Raw genomic sequence first — 26670 nt, 5'->3', positions numbered from 1 at the left:
TGAATCTCAATAAGGGTGACAATAATAAGTTGCAGTGCATTCTGGGTGCAACCAATCAAAACTCATTCATGGCTCCCATCATCTTTTGTGGTATAAATTATGATCTGATTTGTTTTAGGAATTTCCTTTTCCTAATTGAATATTTTGTTTGTCACCATTGTTGAGATTCATACACTGATTCTAGATGTCTGTGTGTGCCTAAAAAACACATTTGTTTTATCAGAACAACTTTTAGGAACTTCTTTGGATTAACTTAAAAATTAAGGATTATATGCTGCACAATACCTTGATGCTGTAATTACCAATATAATCTAAATCAGAGATTAGACTCTAAATGAGTTCAGTGACTCAGGTCAAATGATGATTGTCTAAACATAACCAACACCATCAGATCACCTTTATACTTTGTTCATCTGGCTGTTCACCATTCAGTTTCAGCAGCCAAACAAAATCTAAAGTTAAAAACTGTTGAGTAAAGAGCCCAACTAAAGAAAACATTGATCACCAAAATGGTGACTTAAAATTGTGTTTTTGTCCTTCAGTGATTCTGCTTGTTAACATCAGGTGTCTTCAATATTGGCCAATCATCACTCAATTAATCACATCATCAGAGGTCAAAATCTTGACATCAAATTGACATCGACACTTTGACATCAATATGACTTTAGTTTTTGACCTATTTCGTGACATCATTTTGACATAATGTTTGATGTCATATTGATGTCAAGGTGCCCACTGGGTTATTTTATGATAGTCCGGTATAAAGAGACAAGATGTAACAGGCTACTGACAGATAAAATAAAAACAAGATTGTGATAGCCTTTATGATTTGTCTGATTTCTTCAAGCATTCATATTTACCATGTTTACTATGGTAATGGTTAGCGTGCATGGTCTTTTGCATCGCTTATAAATATTTCTACCTTATATGGAGATCGGAATCCACATTGGACCACACCAATTGAATGAAGGCATTCAAACATGAACGTGAGTTTTGATGTAAATGATTTTAAAAGTCTTTAATGCTGATGTTAGCTACCAGAATCATCCGGCGCTGCTGTCTCCAGACTCAGGTATACTATACCTCTGTTCATAACCACTCCTCAAACCCAGGTTGAGAAAGCCCAGAAAACCCTGGCCGTTGGACCAGTGGAAGCCCCGGTGAGGCCGGATCAAGCCCCGGAAGTGCCAATGGAAACGTGGCTGGCCCTGGCGCGCACTAGCACGCCCGCTTTTGGCCTGACAGTGGAAACGCAGCTATTCTGATTCCTCACAATGACTGATTATATTATATCTGCTGTACTTGCTGTGACAAACAAACATTTTGTAATTTTGCCTTGCAGTTGGACACTTATCTTCAGTTATTTAGAAGCCTATGCATCACCACACGAACAGGGCTAGCGGAATTTGTTTGTATAATTTTCACACAGTGCCATTATCGTGACAGAATCATGAATGTATTACAGTGTTGATCTTCCCTGAACCACCCCACCACTGCACGACTCATAGATAACATAAAGACTGTGTACAAAACCATCGCTATAGGATCGATGATAGCTGTATAGAGATTGTATAATTATTGTCTTATTGTGATAATTAACAAATAATAGGATGATTTATTAATCTCATCCCTGTTCAAAAAGGATTATTTGTTAATAATACTAGATTAATTTTTCCAATAATAACTTCATGCCACAGATCAGACATCCTGAATTTTGTTTTTTAAAATACATTGTGGGTTTCTTATTATAGACACACATAGACATCAAGATTGAGCATATGAATCTCAACAATGGTGACATGCTTCAATGTATGCTGGGAGTCACCATATTATAAAACTAATGGCTCCCAGTATGCATTGCAGCATGAAGCATGTCACCATTGTTGTTATTGTGTGTCTCTAAGTTTAATTTTCTCCCAATTTATTTAGAAACTAAAATTCAGAATGTTTGATCTTTGGCAAAAAAAGTAGTTGCAAGTAATCTCTTTTGGTCAGACATTTGTTAAAGTTATTTCTTTATTATGATGAGATGTATATCACCTGGTAGTCTTTGTTTATGGTTCCTTTTGCCAAAAATTATGTATTTTGGTAAACAGTGTGACAAAGACAGCATCTAACATAAAAATTTTAAAGAGTCAAGCCGATCACCTAAAGCAGGGGTGTCCAAACTCAGTCCTGGAGGCCCACTGTCCTGCAGAGTTTAGCTCTAGCCAGACTCAACACACCTGCCTGGAAGTTTCTAGCCTATAAGACCTTGATTAGCTGGTGGTCCAGGTGTGTTTAATTGGGGTTGGAGCTAAAAACTGCAGGACAGTGATCCTCCAGGACTGAGTTTGGACATCCCTGAACTGGTATCCACTCCTACCATGGCTAATGACCCCTTTTCCAGTTGCAAACACACCTGAGCAGGCACGCTTTAACTCCTCACATCGCAAAACAAGATGTGCCATTGAGCGCTTAAACGGAGTCCTGAAGAGATGGTTTGCGTGTCTTAATTACTTGCGAGTACAACCCAAGGTGGCATGCAACATAATCCTTGCCTGTATTGTTTTGCATAACATCGCCACCGGAGGGTTGTTTCATAAAAGAAGCTTAGAAAAGCGGGTATTAAGCTCCAAAACCCGACTTGAATTAACCTAACAAATCAGTTGGGGTTTAAGGCGGTTTCATAAAAGGTAATTCAAGTTCACGCAATCTCACTAATTTGAACCAGGTTTATCTAGTCTAGATAATTGCGCGTGCACGCTATTCTTAAGAAGCCCTGATGGTGGAGCATAGATTCATCAATTTAACATGGCAACTAAAGGGAAGGAGAGAGCAGCGATGTTCACGACAACTGAGCAGCAATTACTTCTCGAATCTTACGAAGAATTTAAACATATGATTACAAAAAAAGGAAATACCGCAGCAATTAATAAAACGAGAGAAAAGGGCTGGCAGGAAATTGCTGATCGTCTCAATGCGTAAGTAGCAATTAATGTAGGCCTACATTACTATATTTTATTAAAGTTAAATTAAATGTTTGTCACAATACATTGTGTAACTTTTACAGCAGCAAATTAAGTGAAGAAAAAAGAACATGGCAGCAGGTGAAAATAAAATATAAAAATATTGTTCAGAATGGTAAGTATTACTCATAAAGTAGCTATGCAAGTACTTAAGCATAACCAGCTTGATGTTACAACTGTCCAGTCTCATGATGTTTAATAATTGCAGCTGCCAAAAAGAAGAGTGAGGTTGCTGGCACTGGGGGAGGGCCACCAACAGCCAACTTTACTCCTGCAGAGGAGCTGGCGTTAGACCTGAATAAAGGGAGGCCTGTCTTTGAGGGAGTAGAGGGGGGAACAGCATCTGGATCCATTCCATCCAGTATAAGAGATCACTACTTAAAAGGTATTTTGTTTATTTTATTTATTTTTATTCTTGAATTCCTAACTAAATCTTTTTGTTTTATAGTGATGCCAAATTCTGTGTGCTTTCTGGATCCACCAGATATCAGGCTGAACCCTGTGAGTATGACAGTATGAGTTTAAAGCACTGATTTTTCAAGTGGTGATTTATTAAACCAAGTTTAATTAATGGTTTTAGGTTGAAGGCCCATCTACTTTTGAGGAGGATGAGGAGACTGTGTCAGTATGTTCAAGGAGGCCTGAGGTAGGCACAGATTTCCACATTATATATTTAAAAGCCTACCTGTGAGATGCTAAATTGTGTATTTCCATTTTTGGCAACAGGATGCTGACACCCTTCTAGAGCCCTCTCAGTCTGGGACCACATGTGACCAAGTGAGTATTAAAAAATTACAAAAAAAAGTGCCAAGAGCACTAGATCAAACTGAGAAAACTTAAATGTCTGCTCCTACAAAACCCAGAACATAAAGGGAGTCTACAAAAGGTATCTCCTGAAACAAATGTAGGCCATAGATACTGACATCCAATATAAAAAACTCAAGATGAGAAAGTTGGAGCTGGAAATCCAACAGCTTGAGAAAAATGTAAGTAGAACTGCCATATTTAAAACAATGACACATGACCTTTTTGTTTTTTGACCACATTTAATTGTATGTTTTCACCCCCCAACAGCCAGCTTCAACCTAAATAAAATAAAAAATTAAATATGACTTGTGTGTCTGGTAAATTAAGGGGAAAGTGAAAACTTTTAACATTTGGACAGTATTAACCAAAATAATTATTTGCATAACTGTCTCTTATAACCCTGCCTATTTCATTGTCATCAAAAATGCCTTCAACGTTCCAGTCTTGCTCTACAACCATCCTTGGTTGCCTCTCTCTCCTCAGACAGGCAATGTTATGTTGCACAACACATGCAACTACAATGTCACATGCCCTTTGTGGAATCACTCTGAGGTAATTCAGGCACTGGAACCTTGACTTGATGAGCCCAAATGCCATCTCTATACGAGCTCTTGTGCGTGCATGGGCAATATTGTAGTTGTGCTGTGCCTCAGTCTGCGTCTCCTGATAGGGAGTCAAGAGATAAGGCAGGCATGCATATCCCTTGTCTCCCAGCAAAACTCCTGAGAATTGACCTGAATAAAAAAAAAATAATAATAATAATTAAGCACTGAATTTGGTGAATGTATTTTAAAGCTGTAGTTTTTGCTATGTTAAGTGACTAACATACCTTGTGCCAGTTGGTGGGAAAGAGAAGAGCCCCGAAAGATTCTGGAATCATGCACTGAGCCAGGCCATTTTGCCTCTACATTTGTGATGATGCAATCTGCATCACAAATCATCTAAATAATTAAAAATGTAGGTCACTACATTGGACTTAAATAAATATATATATATATATATATATATATATATATATATATATATATATATATAAATAAATAGAATTGTTAATGCATTTGCAATAAATAGAACACTGGTGCCCAGCTTATTGTAAAGAACAATCGCTTCTAGCCTACAATATAATCTCAGTGGGACTGTACCTGTACATTGATGCTGTGTAATGATTTCCTATTAACGAAGTCTGCTTCATGCGGACCAGACGGGCGCTTTATGCGCACGTGGGTGCAGTCCAGAGCTCCGATAACATTTGGGAAAGCTACAAAAGTTAAGTTTTTTTTAAGTGCATTAACAGACAATAAATATTTCCATTTTCTACATAGTTCTTATTTGAACTTACCAGCGATTCCATAAAAGGCCTGTTTAATACTGTGAATCGCTCTGTGGCCAGGGAAGGTGATGAACACATTAAGCATTTTTTTTAAAGACAGGTACACAATCCGTACAGAGCGGCAAACCGATGCTTTGCTGATATTCTCTGCATCTCCGACTGTGTACAAAAATGTTCCGCTGGCAAAAAAGCGAAGTGCAATGCACACAGTCTGTGGGACTGTGAGCGCTTTATTGCGCCGTGTGCTATTTGCGACGTGTGGGCTCAGTAATCTACAAAGATATGTTATCCCTTCCCTCGAGAATCTATACCACTCATGCAGGTAATTGTAAGAAAAAGCCAACGGGTCTGCCCTGTCCCTGAAAGTACGTTCTCTTTGAAATGCCCTGCGTATGATTATCGCTCCCTCATCCACCACCTCATCAATGAAAGGACACGCCATGACTATGCGTCCTCCTACACATATGGGTGGAGCTCCCTATTTATAGACGTTTAATTGATTCATTACAAAAATCACACCAACTAAACAAATAGGCCTACCTTTACTTTACATTTGTTTCACTTTTTGTATGTTCGAATGTATTACATTTATTTTTAAAGTGCATTTGTTTTCATTGTTGGACTGATAGTGGTTACATGAAATAAAATGGCAGCATGCCAGAGAGTCCGATGTCACATTCCCAGTGGGTCAGTATTAAAACGGTATTCTGGTTAAGCATCATTTCAGGCTTAGCCTGACAGTTAGCCTGCCCTGGACCAGGCTAGTTTCCCAGCATAAGTTTCCAGGGTAACTGAGTTTGAACTATTTTAAGTTTGCTTTATGAAACAGAATTCACAGACAATAAGTCTGACTAACCAAAATAAGCCTGGCATATTTTCTAATCTTGTTTTATGGAACAACCCTCGGGCGTCATGTCCCTCTTGATGACAATTTTGATGGACCTGAGCCTGATGTAGAACCAGAACAGGGGAGTTCCGCCAATGTTCTTACCAATGTCCAAGAACATCCGCCAATGTTCTTATCTAATGAAGGACACACTGGACATGCAATTAGAGATGCAATTGTGAGAAATTACTTTTAACTAGGCTACTGAATCACTGAGTATATGTGTTGTTGTCATTGCCATTAATATACTTTGAAATTATAGAGCTGTGAGCAACAGTGATGTTTATTTGACAGCTGATAGCTTTGAGATTGTAGATTTTTTTGTTTGTGTTTACCATATCTCATTAGATGTGACATGCTTATGCTTCAAATATGAATAAATGTATATATCATCAGTAAACATTGAATTTGTGATCATTCACTTAAAAAAATAACTCTGGTTTTATTTGGTTTGAAAAATCACAACCGAATCCACCCTTCTGATGGGATCAGGATAATCCTGTTTTTTTGGATCAAATAGATCCCAAAATGAGATCCCAAAAAAACCCAAAGGGCAGGTTTGATCCAGAACAAATGAAAGATCGGATTACATGATCTGATCTTTGTTCGGAATCCCTCTTTTGCCTTTGAAAAACCCATTTCCAAGATTTGATCCAATCCGTGATCCGAAATCCCACTGGATTACTTTTGAAAAACTGGGCCCAGGTGTCTTCAATAATTGAACAATCATCACTCAAGGGTCAAGAGCCCAACTAAAGCAAACACTGACAAACAGACACAAATAATTACTAAGAAGTCTAGTTTCAAATATAATTCGTTTGAAGTGTTGGTGCTTAATGTAACAATATCCTGCTTAAATGATAAATCACATTTGAGATTTGTGCTGGCTACTGTATACAGGCCACCAGAGCACCATACAGACTTTATCAAAGAATTTGCTGACTTTCTATCAGAGTTAGTAATGGCTGAAGATAAAGTTAAGAATGAGTTAAGAATGATTTAAATTTAATTTAATATAGTTAAGAATGATTTAAATGCCAATCCCAATGCATATTTTTCGTTATTTTTCTTTATCTACGTGTATATTAAAATCATTCTTAACTCTATTGGAGTTAGACAACACGTGTCAGGACCTACTCATTGTCGTAATCATACTCCAGACCTAATATTATCACATGGAATCAATGTTGATGCTGTTGAAGTTCTGCAGCAGAGCGATGACATTTCAGATAACTATCTAGTATTGTGTACACTTCATTTAGCCAAGGCTGCAAAGCCAACTCCGTGTTACAAATATGTTAGACCTATCACTTCTGCCACTAAACATCGCTTTATTAATAATCTTCCTGATTAGTTTCATCATCTCAGCATCCCAGATAGGTTAGAAGAACTTGATATTGCGACAGAAACTTTTAACTCTCTCTTTTTCAGCACTTTAGACACAGTTGCTCCTTTGCGCTTCGAGAAGATTGAAGAAAATAGTCCAACGATGTGGTACAACGAGCACACCCGGGCCCTTAAGAGAGCAGCCAGAAAAATGGAGCGAAACTGGAAGAAAACAAAACTAGAGGCATTTCGCATTTGATGGAAAGAGAGCATGATTGCATACAGAGAGGCCTTAAAAACTGCTAGATCTGCTTATTTTTCAACCCTATTTGAAAAAAATAAGCAAAACCCTAGGTAGTTATTTGAAACAGTGGCTAAACTAACGAAAAATAAAGCTTCAAGCCCAGACGTTTCCAAGCAGCATAGCAGTAATGAGTTTATGAACTTTTTTACTTACAAGATTGATAATATCAGGGAGAAAATTATAACTATGCAACCATCTACTACAGTATCGCATCAGACAGTGCAGTGTAGTCTCACTGACGAAAAATTAAGGGTGTAATTAGGGTGAATTTTATAAACTCGTTAAATCATCTAAATCGACAACATGTATGTTAGACCCTATACCAACTATACTGAAAGAGATACTTCCAGAGGTCATAGATCCTCTTCTTAATATCATTAATTAATTTTTGTCATTAGGATACGTACCAAAAACTTTTAAGCTGGCTATGATTAAACTGCTTGTTAAATAACTACAACTTGATCCTACAGAATCAGTTCTTGTGTTTCTCTTTTTTTGTGTTCTTGCGGTTTCTCTTTCCTTCAATGATTCTTCTTATTAACATTAAGTGTCACCACTAATGGCCAGTCATCACTTAATTAATCACTTAATTATCTCATTAACGTCAACACTGCTTCGGTGTTCATTTTTAACACCCTGTAGTTGCACCTATATGTAGGCTACACCAGGAGTGTTAATTTAACACTGGGGATTTTGCTGTGTAGGAAGACCTTGAACTCAGTATGAAAGGCTCTTCCTGGTGTTGTCTCACTCACTCTACAGCATAACTTCTGTGTGGTAGAGGTCTGCTACCCGACCCGAGCCCGACGGGTCCCGAAAAATGTGCGGGTTTCGGGTCGGGTTCGGGTTAATGTTTAATGAACAGCCTCGGGTTCGGGTCGGGTTCGGGTTTAACTAAGAAAAACTAAATAGGCTATACATAGTTTGCGTGCCGTGTGCTTTGCCTGCTTGCTGTGTTGTGGTGACCGCCACGCGAGAGAGAGAAAGTACATACGTGCGCAGATGTGCAATATGTGCATACACACAGTCAGACACACAGGCTCTCTCTCTCAAATATAATGATAATGATAATGATATATATATAGATAGTGGCAGAGTTTGAGGAGTGGGTGAACGTGCCCCTCGGTGAAACCGCAGATGAAGTTACGCCATACTCCAGCCGCAACCACGACATGGAAGAAGAGCGGGATCTCTTGGGTTGGTGGAAAAACAACAGCGGTGTTTTCCTCTTACTGTCAAAACTGGCCTGTATTACCCTAAGCATCCCTGCAAGTAGCAGCAGCAGCGAGAGGAAATTCAGTGCAGCTGGACTACCTTACAATCAGAGGAGGACCGCGCTGAAACCTTGCATATTGCAAAAATGGTATTTGCTGTGAGAAACAGAATGGACCTCGGGTTCGGGCTTAATATGTAAATGTAATTGTCGGGTCGGGTTGGGTTAAATGATCGCAGGTACGGGCCGGGTTCGGGCTTCAGTTTAAAGCCCATGCAGACCTCTACTGTGTGGTGACTGGGCCTTCTTGCAAGAATAAAGACCTTTTAAAAGAAATTTTGATTCAGAGTGTCTCTTACGTGGATGGTTTGATCGAAATTTTTGCCACAACATCCTTGTTGCTTGTTTATTAGTTATCCAGGTATTCTCATTACTTCAGGCCTATATTAACTGATTAAAGGACAAGTTCGGTGTTTTACCGAACTTGACCTTTAAGAATAAAGAAAATTAATAAAATAATAGTAATAACATAATGCAGAAGTAGAATATAAGATGCTTTGGTGATACACGAGGTGAGGCGTACAAAAGGAATTACCTGAGAAATAAATTATGATTGCGTGATTATAAATGAAATTAAAAATATTACTTAGTGTTACTGATTCAACCTGAATCAACCTGAATACACCAAAAGCAATTTTATGAGTCAGATCATGTAGGAATAGCTTCGTAATGTAATTTTAAGTCAAAAAGTTTAAATAAAACAGGGTTGTTGTTTTTTTGTTTACCTTATGTGCTGTCAGTTTCATTAAAGCTGCCTTAAAAGGCTCTACACTCACATGTTTGCAGGTAAACACGTGAAAATACCTCGAAATACATACAACATTCTAATTCCTCACAGTGAATGAATATATATTATATCTGCTGTACTTGATGTGAAGAACAAACCTTTTGCTATTTTACCTTGCGGTTGGACACTTATCTTCAAGACACGTCAAGTCACCTTTATATTTATATAGCGCTTTTTACAATACAGATTGTTTCAAAGCAGCTTACAGAGATAACAGGAAAATAATGTTGTAATAATATTGTTAATTATAAAATTAAATGTCCCCAACTAAGCAAGACAAAAGCCAAAGGCGAAAAGGCGACAGTGGCAAGGAACCAAAACTCCATCAGGTGACAGAATGGAGAAAAAAACCTTGGGAGAACCCAGGCTCAGTCAGGGGGGCCAGTCCTCCTTTGGCCAACAAACGAACAGTGTATGATTATGATTTAGGCGGCATTATAGGTCAGAAGTCAGATTGGATCAGAACTTTCACAATATTTATCCAGTTCATCTGGTTGGGGGTCGGAGTCATCACGCCGGTATGGAGATGAGTTTGTTGAGGTGTTCATGAGGCCTTCACAGTGTTGATGAGGCTGGCACTTCAGGGATGTGTTGTCATCGTGTCCATGCGATGATCCTTCATCAGATCTGGATATGGCCTGGATCCGACTGACTGCGGTAAACCTCAGCATAAACAGAGAGACTAATATTAGCGTGGCAATGGGGCTTAGCGAGACCCCAGTCGTTATGGTTGCCTCGCCATAAATCGCCCAAATGGAGGACCAGGTACAAGAGGCGGCCAACCTTGGAATCTCTGCCGCTCAGCTGGGTCCCGAGAAAGAAAAGGTGAAAAAGAATTGTTGATACTAACTTCTGATTGCATTAACTTATTGTGCTAATGTCTACATTTTTTAAATGACATCCTTTTGAAATAAAATGCAAGACAGCAAACCATTTCAAATATAGCATGTGCGCATCTTCCTATTTTTAAAAATGAGATTCAAATATTTCAATAATAAATATAACATTATTTTCCTAATATTAAATTATATACGGGAATTTATTCGTATTATTCCAAGCATATGACATTTTATTCACAGCAAACAATCATGTGACTGACCACGTGAACAGTGCATTCCCGGGTTCATAGAATTTGATTTGATTGAGTTGTATCACTGAGGTGCCATGCAAATTTATTTTTACAGACGTCCGCATCACCATAACTAATGTACAAAGCCTTAAAATACGGGTAGTTCATGTGCTGATCATTACTTCAAATAACTACAAATAGTTATGAATGTCATTAAAGCATGACATAAAATAATCTTGAAGTATGATTTATTTAATCATGTAATATTTGGCAATAGGTTAACTTAAAATATCAGTGAAGATGTCTAATTATTTGTAGTGTATTAAGTATGGATTATTTTGTTTTTAAATTCCGTAGTAATTCTGAATTCGTGTCCTTTTGTAAAATTATCATTTTTATCAAAAAACTATTTTTTTAGAAGCACAATATAAAAGTATTATCACAGAACTAGAAGTTGTAGTACACAATGTAATAGTATTTCGAACATATAAATACTATTAATAATAAATATGAATAGTAGTTGTCAGCCGTTTTCAGAAATCTGGTACAACATTAAAAGCCAAATTAGCGTGTGTGTAACGTTACTGCAACTTTCTGAGGACATCTATTTACTAGCGAGGTTTATGTGGACAATAAACAGATCAGACTTACCCTTTTCTCAGTTTTCTTTTAAATCTATTTTCTTGCCGATCGTACAGGCGGAAACAAAGAATTAAATAAATAAGATGCTTTCGCTCGTTACTATTAGATGTCAATCACCTCTGAATTAGCACGTGCAGCACATGAACTGTGATTGGTAGGCTACAGTTGAGATCTACAATGTGATTGGTAGTTCCCAGTGAATGTAGACTATCGATTATCTGCAGGCCGCCCAGTGTATACGTTAGTCAACTCCAGGATCACGTTTGATAATTTCATGAATCTGTTATTAACAATGTTATCAGGGGAGAGCGCGAACGCAGTCCCCCGCTACCATAAATTCTGCAGTCGAGATTCCCACATTTGAGGAATTCGCAAAGGTCAACAAAGCCGAAAGTGCAATGGCTGAGTCTCGCCTTGAGAGAACCACCGTCATGATCATGGTGTCTCCCCTGCCAGGTAAGTATGAGTTACACATTGAGTCTGAGGGAAACTGACTTCAGCAAACACGAGTCTCAGTGACGGTGAGGGACACGTCACTCCACACGAGTCAACGGCATCTAAATGAAGATTCATGTTTCTGCACGTTCATATTAAAGTTTCGCTGTTAATCGAGCTTTTAATAGCAGCAGCAACAACAAAAATGTATTGCTTTATTTTGTTGCGAACAATTTCCCGTGATGCAACATAAGCGTGCACCAGCCAATGGAACAATAGATGTTCAAAATCATATTTTAAGAACTCAATAGTAAGATTATTGAAACACAAATCGAAATAAAATGTTAGACAATTCACCCTTCTGGGATACACTATTTGAGATATTTTGTTTTTCATAGGTTTTATTATTAAAAAGCAACAATGACGTAAATCACGCATCATCGCCTACATCACTTCCGGGAATTTAAAACAAGGGGCGCGCAAACAAACTCGCAGTTACAACAGAACCTGAGTCATCCCTGCTGAGGTGACAGGTTTCTTCTCAAAATATACATGTTAGCATTTTCTACTATTGGGCGTCTATGTATTTATTATGTCTATGGTGTTCACTGATGGTGTTACCTTGTAAGATACTCGTTACAGTTTAGCGTACGTGAACGTCATGGCAAAAGTACAACACAAACTCAAGCAGGAAACACTTAACGTAAGGCGTAAATGGCCATAATTAACGAAAATCAAGCAAGCTAAGTATGCATAGGCCACGAAATGTTGGAGAAATAACACATTAGCCAACTACAGAAAAATAATATTGAATATTTTTTCAGAAAACTTACTGCACAAAATAATTTCAAGCAAATGTTTATTTTCAAAAACTTTCCAGGGCCTTGACATTTTTTTTTTTCAGAATCACAAACTTTCAAGGACCCGTGGGAATATAAAATTGTATAATTAAAACAAAACAACTTTCTAGGGTTTGATCTAAATTTATTGCATTTTATTAACTGTAAAACAAGTGACATCATCATCAATACCCCTAAAAACAGGGTTACAATCTGGATCTAACTGTGCAGAGAGAAATCGCACACTCTGTACCGGTCCTCAGTTCAAGTAGCTGTGCAGAAGTGTTCAATGTCACAATACCATGATGCACACGACGTGCTGTTCAATCAACAAGACACGTTAGTACAGTAAGAAGAGTTCAACATATGAGTATAGTGGGAATAAACCGACTTCACATGAACTAATTCCTGTAGTGTACGATCTGACAGTAGTCTGTTGCTTTCTGTAACATTAGCACATATAAAAGTGTCAAAAAGAAAAAAAGTTTCTAAAAATTTGTTAAGAAAGACTATATATATATGGCTGAAGAAAGGTGAATTTTTAAATGCCCAAAGGGCATCAAGGTGTTGATTTAACGATATATTGAGATTGACACTAAATTAGATATTTCAGACATTGTGTTTAACACACATCTACGGAGGACGCTGATATCTGGGACCTCCGACAAAACAAGTGAATTCCCCCCAAAATAAAGAAAATATACTTTGAGTAAATGAAATGAAGTGTAGTTTTAAGATCACTGAACATATTTATTGAAGTTGCAATTAAGCCCATTTTCCACAATCAAAGTCCTCATATTAAAAAAAAAATGCACACTAGTTACTTTAATAGAAAAATATATTATGTAATTTATTTATGAACCACTGGTAATATTGGTTGTACTTTAATCAAAATGAACTTTAAAATGACCGTATATTGTGATGAAAATGGTCCTAAAATACAAGCTTCGTTTTCTCTATGCAAAACATGATTTCTAAAATTCGGAAGTGACATGATGTGGTCTTAAATTACATTATAACCCCCCAAAACAAATGGCAAATAGTGTGCACATAACCCCATAATCAAGATATATAAAAATCTGTTCGGACGCCTCATTAACTGATACCTCTCTCTCCACATCCCTGGCTTCACAGTAGCCAATGGTTAGCTCTGGTTTGCTAAAGCGGTTGCAGCCCTTTAGGGGTTAAAAAGCTAGAAATGTGGTGTATGCTAATGTAGTGCTATTTGGCAAGATCTTCATTTCTCTCTCAAACAAAGACTGTAAACAAACTTATTATGGGTTCTCAATGGAAGGAACCAACTTCAGGACACCGTTAACCGTCTTACAAAAAAAGTTAATATCCATTAAGTCAAAGGCCGCAGCTCGTCCAATAGCACGTGTTTGTCTAAGGGAGACGGGGGATCGATGTTTTACTACATGTTTTGTGAAGTGTATAAGGTTGATTACAATGGAGGAAAAGTGAGCAATGAAAGCCTGGTCTGGTTTCAGTGTCGATGGCATCAGTCTCTAGAGAAGCGAGCACTTCCTGCCCCTCTTCTTGACGGGCGGAGGGCACAGCACGGCCCGGATGGCCTCGTCGAACACCGTTTTCAGCCCGCGCTGTGTGAGCGCCGAGCACTCCAGGTACTTCACAGACCCCGAGAAACACACACGAGAGCACGGGTTCATTTTCAGCTTAACCCTTGTAAACCGGCTGTGTCGTCACCGACACACCACCAAGCTTTAGCACTATCAAAACAATTCAAATTGGCCCTGACAGTAGACATGATGTGCTTTTTTAGCAAAACACGGCTTATTACGGTGATTTCATGCTTTCCCCGTCACTAAATGACAGCAGCTTTGAAAGATACATTTCCCTTCATTCTCCCAGCGTCAAACTGGTGTAACAACCCCACCCAGTGGCCAGAGGTGTCTTTTACTCGTAGACGTACCTCATCGTGTAAACATGATTTTACTTCGTTTTTGAAAGTAAACCTCTTAATACATACAGGTCCTTCTAAAAAAATTAGCATATTGTGATAAAGTTCATTATTTTCCATAATGTAATGATAAAAATTTAACTTTCATATATTTTAGATTCATTGCACACCAACTGAAATATTTCAGGTCTTTTATTGTTTTAATACTGATGATTTTGGAATACAGCTCATGAAAACCCAAAATTCCTGTCTCAAAAAATTAGCATATTTCATCCGACCAATAAAAGAAGTGTTTTTAATACAAAAAAAAAAGTCAACCTTCAAATAATTATGTTCAGTTATGCACACAATAGTCAATACTTGGTCGGGAATCCTTTTGCAGAAATGACTGCTTCAATGCGGCGTGGCATGGAGCCAATCAGCCTGTGGCACTGCTGAGGTGTTATGGAGGCCCAGGATGCTTCGATAGCGGCCTTAAGCTCATCCAGAGTGTTGGGTCTTGCGTCTCTCAACTTTCTCTTCACAATATCCCACAGATTCTCTATGGGGTTCAGGTCAGGAGAGTTGGCAGGCCAATTGAGCACAGTAATACCGTGGTCAGTAAACCATTTACCAGTGGTTTTGGCACTGTGAGCAGGTGCCAGGTCGTGCTGAAAAATGAAATCTTCATCTCCATAAAGCTTTTCAGCAGATGGAAGCATGAAGTGCTCCAAAATCTCCTGATAGCTAGCTGCATTGGCCCTGCCCTTGATAAAACACAATGGACCAACACCAGCAGCTGACATGGGACCCCAGACCATCACTGACTGTGGGTACTTGACACTGAACTTCAGGCATTTTGGCATTTCCTTCTCCCCAGTCTTCCTCCAGACTCTGGCACCTTGATTTCCGAATTACATGCAAAACTGAGCAACAGTCCAGTGCTGCTTCTCTGTAGCCCAGGTCAGGCGCTTCTGCCGCTGTTTCTGGTTCAAAAGTGGCTTGACCTGGGGAATGCGGCACCTGTAGCCCATTTCCTGCACACGCCTGTGTACGGTGGCTCTGGATGTTTCTACTCCAGACTCAGTCCACTGCTTCCGCAGGTCCCCCAAGGTCTGGAATCGGTCCTTCTCCACAATCTTCCTCAGGGTCCGGTCACCTCTTCTCGTAGTGCAGTGTTTTTTGCCACACTTTTTCCTTCCCACAGACTTCCCACTGAGGTGCCTTGATACAGCACTCTGGGAACAGCCTATTTGTTCAGAAATGTCTTTCTGTGTCTTACCCTCTTGCTTGAGGGTGTCAATGAAGGCCTTCTGGACAGCAGTCAGGTCGGCAGTCTTACCCATGATTGCGGTTTTGAGTAATGAAACAGGCTGGGAGTTTTTAAAAGGCTCAGGAATCTTTTGCAGGTGTTTAGAGTTAATTAGTTGATTCAGATGATTAGGTTAATAGCTCGTTTAGAGACCCTTTTCATGATATGCTAATTTTTTGAGATATGAATTTTGGGTTTTCATGAGCTGTATGCCAAAATCATCAGTATTAAAACAATAAAAGACCTGAAATATTTCAGTTGGTGTGCAATGAATCTAAAATATATGAAAGTTTAATTTTTATCATTACATTATGGAAAATAATTAACCTATCACAATATGCTAATTTTTTTAGAAGGACCTGTACACTGCCGTTCAAAAGTTTGGGTTCGGTAAGATTTTTAATGTTTTTAAAAGAAGTCTCTTCTGCTCACCAAGGCTGTATTTATTTAATTAAAAATACAAAACAAACCCAGTAATATTGTGAAATATTTCAATTTAAAACAGTTGTTTTCTATGTGTATATATAGCAAAGTGTAATTTATTCCTGTGATCAAAGCTGAATTTTCAGTCTTCAGTGTCACATGATCCTTCAGAAATCAGTCTAATATGATGATTTGATGATCAAGAAACATTTATGATTATCATCAATGTTGAAATCAGTTATTTACATTTTTATTTCAGGATACTTTGATGAATAGAAAGTTCAGAAGAGCAGCATTTATCTGAAAAATAATATTTTGTAACAAACACTAACGTTCAAAAGTTTGGGGTCAGTAAGAATTTTTATTTTAGGGGGGAAATAAATAAAATAAATCAATACTTTTATTCATCAAGGAGGAATTAAATTGATCAAAAGTTACAGTAAAGACATTTATAATGTTACAAAAGATTCTATTTCAAATAAATGATTGTTTTGAACTTTCTATTCATCAAAGTATCCTGAAATAAAAATGTAAATAACTGTTTTCAACATTGATAATAATGAGAAATGTTTCTTGATCATCAAATCATCACATTAGACTGATTTCTGAAGGATCATGTGACACTGAAGACTGGAGTAATGATACTGAAAACTCAGCTTTGATCACAGGAATAAATGACACTTCACTATATATTCACTTAGAAAACAGCTGTTTTAAATTGAAATAATATTTCACTATATTACTGGGTTTGTTTTGTATTTTTATTTAAATAAATACAGCCTTGGTGAGCAGAAGAGACTTCTTTTAAAAACATTAAAAATCTTACCGACCCCAAACTTTTGAACGGCAGTGTATATATATATATATATCTTATAATATATATATATCCCCACTGGATGGGGTTGTTACACCAATTTGACCCTGGGAGAATGAAGGGACATGTTTTTAAATTGACCAAATTAAGTTTGTTGATGCATCTTTCACGCTCTATGGCAGGCAGGGTGGACATATAATTACTTGACATGTTTAATATTAGTGATTTCTTAAGTTATTCACGACTGCCGGCTGTCTATGGACGTTGTTTTGTGACGCTATTTTGTATTGAAGAAAGACTAGTTTATTTTCCCCTAAAAAGCAGCGGTGACAAAATCGACAGTTAAGTTCCCGGATGTGCCGGTAGTACGTATGGTATTTGTATGCTTTAGTACAGAAAAAAACTATATACACCAAGCTTTAAGGTGAAATGCATTATTAATGAACTGTTTGAAGCACCTACCGATCTCTTTGGCCATGGCCAGACCCTGAGGATACGTGATGGGAGTGAGCTTCTTCTCCTTCAGCTTCTCAATGGTGTCCTTATCGTCTCTCAGATCAAGCTTGGTTCCCACCAGGATGATCGGAGTGGCCGGACAGTGGTGTCTCACTTCTGGATACCACTGAACACACAACGCATTTCCTATTATCACAACATCATCCAGCACTGGTACCAAACGGACACGTCAAGCTCTAATAATGTCTGCTAGGCTGGGTTTACCTTGTACTTTGAAGGGGAAAAGCGTTTACCTTTGCACGGACGTTCTCGAAAGAGGCAGGACTCACGAGGGAGAAGCAGATGAGAAACACGTCCTATGGGACAAAAGCATTCGTGATGTACCGATGGAGATATACAGATGTGTTCACACTATTTACAGGGCATCCGGCAGTGTTAAACTAACAGCAAGCGCTTTTTATGGTGTTTATTACTGCCAGAATTGTGCAAGACCTCTCAGACAAGAAGTGCTGTTGCATTGAAGCGACAAAGAGCATTTAAAGAAACATATGATAATATTAAAAGAAGAGACCGGAGACAAATCATGAATGCAAAATGCTATTAGTTAATCATCCAAAAATCTGTGTGGTTGCTTACATTACCAATATAAAGTTAATGTAAATTTAGTCATCATCAATCATAAGACAACAGTGAGAATGGAGAGATAATCGAGACTGTAATTTAAGTGGACAAAAATAAAGACTTAGAAAGGACCCATTATGCCCCCTTTTTAACTCTTGATTTTATCTACTAGAATAGGTTTTCATGTTTGAATGTTCAAAAACACATTAATCGAAGAACAAACTGATGTGACCAAACGACAAACTGGCCTGATTTTGTTTGAAATTACGTAACATCAGTTCGTTCTTCGATTAATGCGAGTTCGTTTGGAGTTTGAATCCACTTTCCAAAACGAACTTTCCGGAAAGTTTGCTCTGGCTGGGACACGCCCCCTGAACTACCATTGGTCAATGGCGATGATGTAATAGGTGGGTGTGGCTCTGAGGTGGAAATCTTTCTTCAGTTCAGTCCGTCGAGGTTAGACGCGAGTAAAAACATCAACACACTGAGAGTATTTTATACTAGAACATGAAGTTCTTCTGACACCGTTTTCATGTTTAATACTGTGAAGTCGCTGTTTTTAAACAATATATTGTAAAGTTGCTGTATAAATATAAACGTGACATGATCCACATTGCTGTGATCAGATGCTTTCTGAACTGCTGTTTTCTCACCACTGTCAACTTTGTTGTGTGTTTATTTTTTTATTAAGAGGAAATATATTCATCTAAGCGCTGCTCTCAGCAGTGTGAGCGGAGTCAGATGTTAAATCGCTGTAATGTTATACATGTATGTCTCTACAAAAGTATTTCCAACTTCGATTTACCCCTAAACGAAGAACAAGAACATCAGGGCCTTAACGCCGTTTAATTCCTGTCTCTATGAAGCTCCTCCTTCTGAAAAGCACACTGTGCTCTGATTGGCCGGCTGAAGCAGTGTGTTGTGATTGGTCGAGCGCTTCGAGTGTGTTTGGGAAATGTCCCGCTCTTACCATAACCGCCAGTTTAACACACTACTAACTAACTCAAACAGGCCCCGCCCCTTTATTCTGCGTATTAATTATTTAAATGAGGAATATTGAGACGTGTTCGTTCCCGGAAGAAACTCAAGACTACAATGGAGGCGTTTCAGGAGTTCAGAAACACTGACACTGATATAGAGAAGAACTCAGAGCTTTTTCATGCTCAAACGGCAACATCACACACTAAAGAACAATGAACATGGAAAGAAAGAATAATAGGTCCTCTTTAAGCCCAGTTTTATGCAAGGGACCTTTGCGTCTGTTTATTTAGTGTATACAGCAAGTCTTTTTACAGTCTGAACCAAATTCTCAACAGCTATATATCAATTTGTCGAATAAATCACTCTTTCTGTAAAACATTAAACAAAGTTCAGGCAGTTAAAACACTTTGCAAATCTCATGCACTCTAAACACATTCTCACTCACTAAAACACATTTATGTTTCAAAACGCTAAACACAGGCAGGCAAAAGTTAAACTGCCAATTTTGAGTTTTATTTGACCTTTGTCTGTAGTGCTTATTTTATTGACTCATGTCTGTATGATTTGAAAGCATTGTTTGATTTTGAGCACAGATAAAATGTTTTTGAAGAAATTGTTTGACTTTGCCAGAAGAGTGAATGGTTTTGAGAGTTTAGTTTGAAAATTTGGATTTGTGTTTAAAGGGGTGGTTGATTGTGATTTCACTTTTACTAACTTTAGTTAGTGTGTAATGTTGCTGTTTGATCATAAAACAACATCTGCAAAGTTACGACGCTCAAAGTTCAAAGCAAAGGGAGATATTTGCTTTAACAGAAATCACTTTTTAAGGACTACAACAAACGGCAGGTAGGAACTACAACGAGCTTCTTCACGGGTTAGTGACATCACAACCCTAAAATTTACATAAACCCCGCCCCCAGGAACACGATTTATAGATTATAATGACAGAATATATGCTAATCAATGACTAGAAGATAACTACATATAAGCTACATAAATTCATCAACTAACCATTCAGAAACTTCCTGTTGCTCTACATATTTGTCTGACTCCGGTTTGAATATAAAAGGCTAAACGTTTTTGAATATTTAGTGCGTCTCTGTGTGAGGTAATCGGAGCTGCTAACACACTCATATACACACACACACACACAAGCTCTTGTAGCTCCGCCCCCTGTGCCGGGAGCAGCAGCTCATTTGCATTTAAAGGGACACACACACAGAAATTATGCGTTTTTGCTCACCCTTAAAAAGTGACATTTTTAACATGCTATATAAAAATATCTGTGGGGTATTTTGAGCTAAAACTTCACATACACACTCTGGGGACATCAGAAACTTATTTTAAACCTTGTGAAAAGGATATTATAGGACCCCTTTAATGTTGTGAGAAATGGGTGAAGGTTTCAAGGAATGTGTCTAAGCAATTGTGAAAACCTGTATAAGTTTAAGCTCTGTGATCGTACCGTTTGAGGGTAGGACAGGGGGCGGAGCCTGTCGTAATCCTCCTGTCCTGCTGTATCCCACAGACCCAGATTCACCGGCTTCCCGTCCACCATCACATTTGCAGAATAATTATCAAATCTGTCAATTGAAAGGCAATGCAATGCTGAGTATGAGAATGCTATCGCTGATCACCAGGTTAAAATGCTGACTGTAAACAAATGCAGAACCTAAACAAGACAGGAGATTCTCAGCTTTATAAAACTCAGAGTACAAAAACCTTTTTCAAGCCAGTGCTTCACATTAAAATACTTCATTGCACATCTCTCTGGAATACCCAATTTTGAATGGTCGAATCACAGACATTTCAGTATATTGCCCGCTAAACTGGATATTTTCTGTTGCCCATGGAAAACTATTTTCATGTCTGTGAAAAAGCACCATCTAGTGATTTAAAAGTCTCGGAGGACTTTAGCATTCATTTATGGAGGGCATTTTCCTAGGCTGTGTGTTAGAGCCGCACAATTAACTGTTAAAAGATCACAATCTTAAACCTTTGACGAGTGCGATCACAGATAACAGTCAAGTTTGCGTTTCCGCTGACCCAGAAAGCAGTTGTCATGTATAGGCATGAAACAGCTTTTAAACAGTCTTTTCAACCACACAGTATCATTATTTCTGTTGTACAATAATTCATATTTCCAGATAAGTAGCTTTTGGATATAAACACTCATGTCTACGGTAGCAGAACGAAAGATACTTGACTCTTCAAATAACGATTGGATCAATGACATCGTTACACCAGTAGGTGGCGACAAGTGACTGTTAAAAAATATCATTGAATCATTCATTCAAGAGATTAGTTTAAAAACGCAGATTTTTCCAGTAATGAAGTGAAGTATTCGAGTGAGTCATTGAATCATTCATTCAAGAGATTAGTTTAAAAACGCAGATTTTTCCAGCAATGAAGGGAAGTATTTGAGCGAGTCATTGAATCATTCATTCAAGAGATTAGTTTAAAAACGCAGATTTTTCCAGTAATGAAGTGAAGTATTCGAGTGAGTCATTGAATCATTCATTCAAGAGATTAGTTTAAAAACGCAGATTTTTCCAGTAATGAAGTGAAGTATTCGAGTGAGTCATTGAATCATTCATTCAAGAGATTAGTTTAAAAACGCAGATTTTTCCAGTAATGAAGGGAAGTATTTGAGTGAGTCATTGAATCATAGATTCAATTGATTAGTTTAAAAACGCAGATTTTTCCAGTAATGAAGGGAAGTATTCGAGTGAGTCATTGAATCATTCATTCAAGAGATTAGTTTAAAAATGCAGATTTTTCCAGTAATGAAGGGAAGTATTTGAGCGAGTCATTGAATCATTCATTCAAGAGATTAGTTTAAAAATGCAGATTTTTCCAGTAATGAAGGGAAGTATTTGAGCGAGTCATTGAATCATTCATTCAAGAGATTAGTTTAAAAACGCAGATTTTTCCAGTAATGAAGGGAAGTATTCGAGTGAGTCATTGAATCATTCATTCAAGAGATTAGTTTAAAAACGCAGATTTTTCCAGTAATGAAGGGAAGTATTTGAGCGAGTCATTGAATCATTCATTCAAGAGATTAGTTTAAAAACGCAGATTTTTCCAGTAATGAAGGGAAGTATTCGAGTGAGTCATTGAATCATTCATTTCAAAGATTTTTTTTTAATTATTCAAATTACTTAGAAGTACAGGAATCTCCAGTCAAAGAACGAACAACAACAACAACAACAACAACAAAAGCATTGAACAAGAAACCAGACAAACATCGAGATAAGGAATTTAAAAAAGGAGGCCGAGGACATGTTACATTGTAGCTAACTACTCCAATACTGACTGAAGATTAAAATATGAATATTTTGATTAATACTCTAATATTGCAGCAGTGGCTGCCTTGTTTCTAGGCCGACTGTTTTCCATGCTAAAATGGACACTTTTTCTAAGAGGAATCTTTAAGCTAATCTAGAAGTAATTAAGTGATTTCAATGTTTATATAGGTGTGTGTGTGTGTGTGTGTGTGTGTGTGTGTGTGTGTGTGTGTGTGTGTGTGTGTGTGTGTGTGTGTGTGATATTTGAGCAAACACACTCACACTGTGGGGATGTATTCTCCAGGGAAGGCATTGGTGGTGTAGCTGATCAGCAGACATGTTTTACCCACAGCTCTGGGAAATGAAGAGGAAGAACAACACGTAATGGAGATGATGGGAAACACAAGGCATCATGATACCGAATAGTAACAGTAACAGGTTGAAAAACTAGTTTGTGGAGTCACTGAGATCAAAAGCGTTCTCATATGAATAACGCTGCAGGGCTGAAGTCTCGATGTGTTCGGTTCACTTCCTCTTAAAACCGAAAGCATTTTTGCAAACTTTTAAAAATGCTAAAAAGCTGTACACATTAAATTCAAACTGAAACAAATATCCTCCACACATAATGCCTTAATTATTACACAATCAATGCATTTCATTTCATTCTTTCTGAAATAAATTAAAATGAAATTAATCTATTAACATGTTAACTAGGAGAAATATATATATATATATATTTAGTGACACTACTTTAATGTATCCTTGTTACAAGGTACATGTATTTACTAGCGTAAATGCTATAAATTATGCATAATTACATGCTAATAAATGTATGTATCAGTATATTGTATCCGTGCAGCTCTTAAAGTGACAGTAGCCTAATATCCCTGCGGTCTCTATAACAACACTAATCAAACAACAAAACACAGAGAGAAAATTCACTCGTTATTGACTTTTGCAACTATATTTGTAATGTACATTTCATTTATGAAGTGTAGTGTTATTTTACACTTGATTACAGTTTCTGTACCTGAAAATCTTAAAACACTGTTTATTTCAGTTGTATCTATTTGCTGAATTTATTTGTTCTTTATTAATTACTGGGTCTTTAATAATGCTTGAAATGTATATTAGTTAGGCTAGTTGTTTTTCTATTGTATTGTTTAAACCACAGGCAAACGTTCCTTGTGTAAGTGTTCTTCAGTCTTTTTGTTCATGATATTCAGCTACAATTAAATGTTTTAGAATAAGACTAAATGTGAACGATATCCAAGTTTGTCTGTTTTTTACCTTATTGGAATCGAAATTAGAAATCAATAAGAATCGAAATCCCGATCCTAACCCGTTAGTTAGTACATGTAGGAAATATCACTCATTACTTAATTGTATAATTACACGGACACCTTAAAATAAAGTGTAACCAAATATTCTGATTAAATGTTTCAAATATGTAAAGCCTGATGTATAAAATCAATAAATCTATTTTAAATGGAAGTTTATTGACCCTTTATAAAGAATTTAAAAGAAAATATAAAAAATAAAAAAAAATTGCATGTGTGTTTATGTTTTGTTTAATAGGCTATTTTTTAAGCTTTTAAGATGCAGTGAGAATATGGAGCTCATATATTAAAGAAAAAAAAACACCTCAATTTTATTCAATTGTATTATTATACCCAAACTGAGCAAAATCATGAAATCTGGTGCAGATGCTGATATTGATGAAGAAATTCTGATCGCTTGTATTATAAATAATTGAGATCTTTACAGTATAATATCAGTCGTCGTCACTCTATATCTGCCAATAAAGCAGATATTTATGTGATACAAATCATCATATAAAGCGATCGAGTTTTACGATCTCTTTATGAACTTTTTGAAGTGTCAAAGTGGTAGTTGCTTAGTCTGTCAGTGGAGGGACAGAAATCTCAGATTTCATCAAAAATATCTTCATTTCCGTTCCAGAGATGAACAAAAGTCTTACGGGTTTGAAACGACATGAGGGTGAGAAATTAATGACAGAATTTACATTTTTATCCCTTTAAATTGTGCATGATTTCACTCTTAAAATAGAAGAGTTTGTCTGAATGTAAAGAAGTGTGAACTAGTGGCAAAATCAAAGAATAATCAGTGGCGTCTTAGTGTTTCAACAAAGTCAAAACAGAAGTAATACCTATTACAATAAATACGAATCAACAGAATAAAAGTTCATTCAATTTCAATCCAATTAACAAAAAAAAAAAGGAAGTTTAATCAATGGCTTTTAAGAGACTTGTCATTAAGAGGGAGAGTTATGATTTACAAAGCTGAAGGTTATATCCCAGTTAACTTATAAAACTCTTCAGGTCGATCATAAAATATCACAGGAAATTGATAAGATGCTCTTTGACTTTGCTTGGGATAAAAAGGACACATTACATAAGAAAAACAGTCTTAATGAACTCGTATGAAAATGGTGGTCTTAATTTCCTGAACGTCACTACATTAAACAACAAGCAATTAAACAATTAAGACAAATTTTTTGTTAGGTATCCAGTCTCTGTTTGGAATATTATTCTCCTCCATGTTTTATGGGTGGAATAAATGTCTTTCCTCGCTTTCAATTGTGATATTAAAATACTTGTCAAACTTTCTGCATTTCATCATTAAGCTTTTCTAGCTTGTTCAGTTTAACTTACAAAAGCAACTTTTTACCTCACCAATTAAATACTTTATCTGGAAAAATAAAGACATTCGATTTACACAAAAGACTAGTTGGTTTCTGAATAATATTGTTTTGGTGGACCCATTATTTAACTCGGATGGCCGGCTTTTTTTACTTATAAGGAATTCATTGCAAAATATAATATTTCCAAACCACCAAGGGAATTCGCAGTTTTGTTTGGTGCAATTTCTTCTAAAATATGCAAATCAATGGCCTGGAGGGAAAATATGTTGTAATAATCATAAGAGCTCTTTTCCAGTAGGATGTTGTTTCGAGAGAAAATGTTATTGCATATTGGAGTTTGTGAGGGATGTTGACTGGAAGAAACTCCTTCACAGCATATACCCTGCTAAACATTATTTAATCAAGTCTAAAAACCATATAGATGAAACTAAGTTGTAGAGGGCTGTTCATTTATTTTGCAAAATGTACTTGCTTTTATTGTTGGAAATGTTGATGAAAATGTTACATTATAGTTGAAAGGTGTTCTTTTATGTGTCATTGTAAACTCCAACGATAAACAAACCCGCACTTATATTACTATTATTCTTTATTTTAATGGCTAAATTCATAAATGTACATTTTTAGGTACATTTGCACATGTTTTATATCATTTAAAAATGAAGTGAAGCATTATTGCCCTCGAAGAAACAAAATGCTATTTAAATTGTACAAGCATTTACACTCACTAAAATATTATTATTGTTTATACATCTCCCTTGCGTTTGAAATTTTGAATTGTAATCGTATTTTTGTTTTGACATTTTCTTCAAAAAACAAACAAATAAATAAATAAAACCGTGCGCGTGACGTCACGCCGGAGCCAGAAGTCAACGAGGCCATAAACGCGGTGTAAAGTGGCAGTTCAGGAGGCTTTGAGACACAGTATAAGTAATTATAAGTGAGTGAAGTCATCTTTAGAGTGACAAAATGTCAGTACCGAGACAGTAAAGTTACTCACCCGTCCCCGACGACCACACACTTGATGGCCTGCATGACTTCAACTCGATATTTACTCTCCCTACGCGCGAAACTAAGTTACACAAGATCGGTCAAATAAACGACGCTGTTCAAACAACACTTATTACGGCTGGGGATTAAGGCGCTTTTGTAAAATAAGTTTTCTTCCTCCTCTCATTCCCACACACAGGAATGAAGTCGCGTAAGAAAGTTTGAAGCCACCACCCAAGACAGGAAGTGACGCCTATAGATTTAGTAGCGCACTTCCGCTCGGTTCCCTCCAGAATAAAAGTCCTACAGCTAACACCCATCTATCTCTTTCTTTCTTCTCTGCTTATTTTCTCCTATATTTACACTAAGTAACAGATTATTTAAAAGATATTCATCATGATAGGATGTCATAAGTGTAAAAAAAAAAAAAACACGAACAAAACAAGCTATGTGATGGCAACTAAAAAAAAGCATGTTTCACAATATAACAATTAATGTATCACAATCACAATTAAATC

General features: G+C 37.0%; 1 protein-coding gene, 2 long non-coding RNA genes and 1 other non-coding gene across 9 annotated transcripts; 2 read left to right on the top strand and 2 right to left on the bottom strand.

The window, feature by feature from the left end:
* The first annotated feature begins 2931 nt into the window (after positions 1-2931).
* Positions 2932-3476, top strand: LOC143738606 (uncharacterized). Its single transcript, XR_013203919.1, has 4 exons — positions 2932-2963; positions 3053-3123; positions 3217-3393; positions 3457-3476. It is a non-coding gene; the product is annotated as an uncharacterized LOC143738606 (long non-coding RNA).
* Positions 3477-3537: 61 nt separating this feature from the next.
* Positions 3538-3913, top strand: LOC143738607 (uncharacterized). Its single transcript, XR_013203920.1, has 3 exons — positions 3538-3654; positions 3735-3785; positions 3872-3913. It is a non-coding gene; the product is annotated as an uncharacterized LOC143738607 (long non-coding RNA).
* Positions 3914-4034: 121 nt separating this feature from the next.
* On the bottom strand, positions 4035-26430 carry rac1b (Rac family small GTPase 1b). Of its 6 annotated transcripts, XM_077230597.1 has the most exons (8): positions 26163-26430; positions 22783-22854; positions 20679-20796; positions 17905-17967; positions 17618-17777; positions 4958-5073; positions 4645-4756; positions 4035-4549 (listed from the first exon to the last, which is right to left on the bottom strand). In XM_077230597.1, exons 1-8 carry the CDS (start codon positions 26195-26197, stop codon positions 4176-4178), a joined length of 1050 nt encoding a protein of 349 aa, XP_077086712.1. In that variant the 5' UTR covers positions 26198-26430; the 3' UTR covers positions 4035-4175. The 6 variants fall into 6 exon arrangements, with proteins under 6 accessions (XP_077086712.1, XP_077086714.1, XP_077086717.1 ...); XM_077230599.1 differs by lacking the exons at positions 4035-4549; positions 4645-4756; positions 4958-5073 and adding an exon at positions 9239-10373 and having other exon boundaries at positions 26163-26428; XM_077230602.1 differs by lacking the exons at positions 4035-4549; positions 4645-4756; positions 4958-5073 and adding an exon at positions 9239-10525 and having other exon boundaries at positions 26163-26426.
* Positions 11732-11896, bottom strand: LOC143738702 (U1 spliceosomal RNA). The gene has a single exon (XR_013203952.1). It is a non-coding gene; the product is annotated as a U1 spliceosomal RNA (small nuclear RNA).
* Positions 26431-26670: the final 240 nt, after the last annotated feature.

This window comes from Siphateles boraxobius, unplaced genomic scaffold (genome assembly GCF_051911475.1).
Source record: "Siphateles boraxobius isolate OS27281-9 unplaced genomic scaffold, OSU_SipBor_1 15, whole genome shotgun sequence".
NCBI classification, from domain to species: Eukaryota; Metazoa; Chordata; class Actinopteri; order Cypriniformes; family Leuciscidae; genus Siphateles; species Siphateles boraxobius.
Note: the sequence above shows the minus strand (reverse complement) of the source record. Positions and strands in the feature narration are given on the sequence as shown.

Coding starts and splice junctions, on each gene's coding strand:
- rac1b (XM_077230597.1), bottom strand. CDS start 26,197: ATGCAGGCCATCAAGTGTGTGGTCGTCGGGGACGG. Junction 22,855..26,162: donor TGTGTGGTCGTCGGGGACGG/GTGAGTAACTTT, acceptor TTCATTTCCCAG/AGCTGTGGGTAAAACATGTC. Junction 17,778..17,904: donor TCGAGAACGTCCGTGCAAAG/GTAAACGCTTTT, acceptor TTGTGTGTTCAG/TGGTATCCAGAAGTGAGACA.